This window comes from Cyprinodon variegatus, unplaced genomic scaffold, assembly GCF_000732505.1.
Source record: "Cyprinodon variegatus isolate N-32 unplaced genomic scaffold, C_variegatus-1.0 Scaffold1338, whole genome shotgun sequence".
Classification (NCBI taxonomy): domain Eukaryota; kingdom Metazoa; phylum Chordata; class Actinopteri; order Cyprinodontiformes; family Cyprinodontidae; genus Cyprinodon; species Cyprinodon variegatus.
Window position 1 is genome coordinate 172,426 of NW_015151791.1, and position 4,903 is coordinate 177,328.

The 4,903-nt window shown below is 41.9% G+C and overlaps 1 protein-coding gene across 1 annotated transcript in view; it reads left to right on the forward strand.

The window, feature by feature from the left end:
• LOC107102896 (signal transducer and activator of transcription 4-like) overlaps positions 1-4,380 on the forward strand; it is a 19,292-nt gene extending 14,912 nt beyond the window's left edge. Inside the window, exons 2-3 of the mRNA XM_015402350.1 lie at positions 2,732-2,867; positions 4,159-4,380. Of these exons, the coding sequence (XP_015257836.1) occupies positions 2,732-2,867; positions 4,159-4,380 (358 nt within the window). The remainder of the gene's footprint in view (positions 1-2,731; positions 2,868-4,158) is intronic.
• The last annotated feature ends 523 nt before the right edge of the window (positions 4,381-4,903 follow it).

The following is a 4,903-nucleotide window of genomic DNA, read 5'->3' on the forward strand; positions in this document are numbered from 1 at the left end:
TGTTACACGGACCGCGTGTTACACGGACCGCGTGTTACGCCGAATGTGTAAAATAAGGGCGCAGACAAGCAGAAAAAACAACTTCTCTGTTGCATTTACACAATTAAACAACATGCAGATGTGTTTGTGAAGACTTAACCATCATACTTACACCTTTTCTTGACTTCAGCAACGACTCGCTTCCCGACCGCCATGTTGGTTTGATTTTGCCTGGCTGGTTCCCGCCGACGTTTTGACGCACTGACGTCATTACGTTCTACGTCTCTGTGCATTCAAAGCTTTCGAGTAAGGCAATGATGATCACTCAGAGAGTTTAAGTAGAACGAAATTATAAATGCATTCCTCGTTCGGAACACTTAGTAACTTAAAGTTGGGTTCACTTCATAGTGGATTTTGATTGTTTTCTTCACATACTTTTGAGTCAGTAGTAATGTTCGGGTTTACAGTGTAGCTGTGTGTTAGAACAATAAATGAAAGAGTGATTCGAGCTCTAATCATGGTCAAACAGTTATTTCTGCACATTAATGGAATAAATTCACCACAACTTCTGTTCAAAATATGAGTTTATTAACAAAAATCATTCAGCTCCAAGTCAAACATATTTCAGCTAAAAACTCTTGAATAAAACTAGTGAAACTAAACTAACTACTATGAACAAAGAGGAAGGGAAACATGGTTGAAAACCAGATTACAGTTTAAGATGGATTCTGTGTTTGAAACCAAAGTTTATCTGGAAGAATTTGGGATCTGATCAAATTAGCTTTTCACTAATTTAGAGAAATTTGAATGTTTTCAGACCAATTCACAATGCAAATCCATGAGGTGAATAAAACATTATTTGGATAAATTATGTTTTATTGAATGATTTGCTTAATCAGGAACCAGTAACCTTTAGTTAAATGATTCTTTACTCTCTTTGAAATAGCTAGCAGCGAATAGACATCAGGATTCCACTAAATGACTCTCGGTCAGACTTGGTAATGGAAATGTAACGAGCATCTGAGGAACACATGAACACTGATGTTATATCAGTGTTTAAATCCTTAATGAATAAAGCTTTTCTAAGCTTTAGCAACAGCTTAACACATATTCCTGTAGCATAGCGTAGCATGCAGTCCATCCTGTTAGCCTTGTCTTTACTCATCAGTAAACACATGAAATGATCAAACATCATGAAAGGACATACTGTTCTGTTCCTAATCATGCCAGACCTGCAAACCTCTGTCCGTGTCCGTTTGGAAAGTTTCATCCAGCAGCAGCTTAGCGGGGAGGCTCACAGCAAACGGCGGTTTTCTTTTCCATGCGGCTCAAACCAAAGAATCTTCAGGAGACTTTCTCATCCAGTCTGGCTCTATAAGTTCTGAAAGTCAAGAGAAATGTGTTGCAAAAATGTCTGTTTTGCAGCAGTTTGGTTCTGAAAAGTATCCACCATGACTTGATCACTCTGGAGATCTGGGCCTTTTGGGCCTGGATCTCCATGATGACTTCTTCCGATGCGGAACCCCTGCCAGCTTTATGGGAAAAAGAGAATGAAATGTTGTGTGCTGTGGTTTTACTGTCCTAAACACAGAGTGGGGGGGCAAGTCACATCTCTTTGGGGTGGGGGGTGGGGGGGGTTGTGATTACAGAGGTCTTACAGCAGTTTATGAGCCAAAACTGCATCCTCTTCTCCGGTCATCATGTCAAGATGAAACAAGGACCTGGTTCCAACGTCCAAAACCACAATCATGGCACAACACTATTGAAGCTGCTCTTTCAACACAGACCTCCTTGTTTTTTCCCCCAGTGTTTTATCGTCAATCCACTGTCACAAGTATAAAGCAACAAACTTCCCTCTCTGTATTTAACCCCTCCCCTAGGGGAGCAGTGGGCTGCCATTGTGCAGTGCCGGGGGAGCAGTGTGGGGTTAAGGGTCTTGCTCAGGGACCCAGAGTGGCAGTCTGTGGGAGCGGGGCTAGTTACGGCCAAGCTTCTGACTGGACATTAGAAGTATGGCCGTAACTAGGCTTCACTAAAGCAACAGTAACAAACCTCTTTGCTAAGATCACAGCAGAAAGCTGAAGCGATGAGCTGCCAGTAGACGAGGGACATGTTCCTGGAGATGATGTCATTATAGAGAGTTATTACTTAACCATTGAAACAATGAAAGGAATTATTTTCTCCAACTTCAGGAACCTGCTTGAAAGTTTCGATATGTACTTTCTGAATGATGACACGCACCAAAAAAATATGACTGGATAGGAGTGGTTCACTATCGTCACCCCTCCTCTGATCCCCCTGCAGACCGCTTTCTCTGCACGCTGGACAAGTTCTGGTTGTCAGTAGCAACAGAAGCTCTGGTAGAAGCTGCAGCTGATGCTCCGTTTCCATCTGCACCCACATATCTGGGCCAAAAGAAATACATGAAAAATGAATCTAGATCACATTTCCTGAGAGTTTAGATTGATCTCTGGGTGAAGGTTTCTGACATGAAGCCAAGCAGCTGCTCTGTTCAAACAAGCAGAACCAGAAAAACATCTTTGCTTTTCAACATGAAGTTATTTTTCATACTTAAGTTCCTAGAAACATTTCCTAGAAACATTGATGTTTAAAATGAAACATGGGCTGTTTTTTCACATCTTGGATGTAGAAACATTGTCTGTTCAGAAGTTCGCCTCTTGAAGCTGCTTGATGTTTTTTACCAAATCGCAATGTGTTTCAAAACACGATGATAAGATGTTTATCTTTTTAGGGAATCTGCAGTCAACGACGAGTCAATGGCTTCAGTGATGTTCACCAATCTACAGACCCAGCTGGAGAAGGTCCGCTCACAGGAACAGAACTTCCTACAGAGACACAATATGAAAATTATTCAGCAGCAGCTACAGGTAAACTTTAGCTGAACTTTCCTCTGCAGGTATTCACAGTTATCTGTTATTTTCTAAAAACATTTCATATTTTCCTCCTGAATAAAATGATTATCTCGCTCTGGTTGATACTATAGTTTGGTAACTATTTGCCAAACATCATGAAGTACAGAGAACATTTTTTGAGAGAAATGTGAATTACATAATTTTATCCACTTTTTAATGTATTTATTGAAAGAAATACCTAAAACCAGTAAATGAAAATGTATATTCCTTGAATACACCCCATACCCACCCCACACACATGTGTTCTGCTATATGTTGTGAGGACCACGTATTGACTTCCATTGATTTTCTGTAATTTTCAACCCTTTCTTTGCCTTAATCCTAAAACTAACCCTAAACCTAACCATGACCAATGAATACCTCACTCTAACCCACCTGACACCTTAGCCCAAAATACCTTTTGAAGACCAGCAAAATGTCCTCACTTTACAATGATTGATCTTCAGTGTGATGGTGAAATCGGAGAAAATGGTCCTCACTCTGAGTCCTATACAAGTACACAGGACTGTCCTATAATGTTTATGAACACACCCGTACTGGCTGTGTGTAAACACAGGTCCGAAGCCAGGTCAGGCAAACAGATCAGAACAGGAAGGCTCAGAGGTCCAGGAGTACAAAGATGCCTCGGTGGTAGAACAGAACAGGTTAGGATCAGGAAATCAGAAACACTCTCAGATAATCAGTCATTAGAAACGGGCAGAGTTGGACAGGTGAATGGAATAAATAATTAAGCCAGTTATCAGGGCCAAGATCATGACACATTCAGCGACACTGTCATCTAGAAAACAACAACTTTTTTGTCTCATGGGGAGAAAATCCAGATGCAACAGCAGAAAAGTGACAGAGGTAAGCAGATAAGAACATGAGAACTACAGAGAAGACAATCAGAGACTTAGATGAAAGAAGGGATGGAGTCAAGACCGGTTCTTGGTAGACAATACTGCACTCTCTGTGACAAAGACCAGACGGGACCTAGACCAAGACCAATACTCAGACCCAGAACAAGACCAATACCCAGACCCAGAACAAGACCAAGACTCAGACGAATAACAAGACCAAAACCCAGACCAAGAAGTAGACCCAGACCAATACAGATACCAAGGGCAAGACCCAGAATAAGACCAAGACCCAGACCAACAACAAGACCAATACCCAGACCCAGAACAAGACTCAGAATAATAACAAGACCAAGAACCAGACCAAGAAGTAGACCCAGACCAATACAGATACCAAGACCCAAACCCAGAATAAGACCAAGACCCAGACCCAGAATAAGAACAAGACCCAGAACAATATCGATACCAAGACCCAGAATAAGAACAAGACCCAGACCCAGAATAATAGCAAGACCCAGTCCAATTTCGATACCAAGACCCAGAACAAGACCAAGACCCAGACCAATACCGATACCAAGACCCAGGCCCAGAATAAGAGCAAGACTCAGACCAATAACAGGAACAATACCTAGACCAAGACTCAGACCATTAACAAGACCAATACCTAGACCCAGAACAAGACCATGACTCAGAACAATAACAAGACCAATACCCAGACCCAAAACAAGACAAAGACTCAGACCAATACTGATACCAAGACCCAGAATAAGACCAAGACCCAGATCAATACTGATACCAAGACCCAGAACAAGACCGAGACCAATACCGATACCAAGACCCAGAACAAGACCAAAACACAGACCAATATTGATACCCAGACCCAGAATAAATCCAAGACCCAGACCAATACCAAGACCCAGACCAAGAACAAGACCAGGACTCAGACCAATACCAAGACTAAGACTCAGACCAATACCCAGACCCAGAAAAAGACCAATACCCAGATCAATACAGGTACCAAAACCCAGACCAAGAACAAGACCAGGACTCAGACCAACACCAATACCAAGACTAAGACCCAGACCAATACCAAGACCCAGACCAAGAACAAGACCAGGACTCAGACCAACACCAATACCAAGACTAAGACTCAGA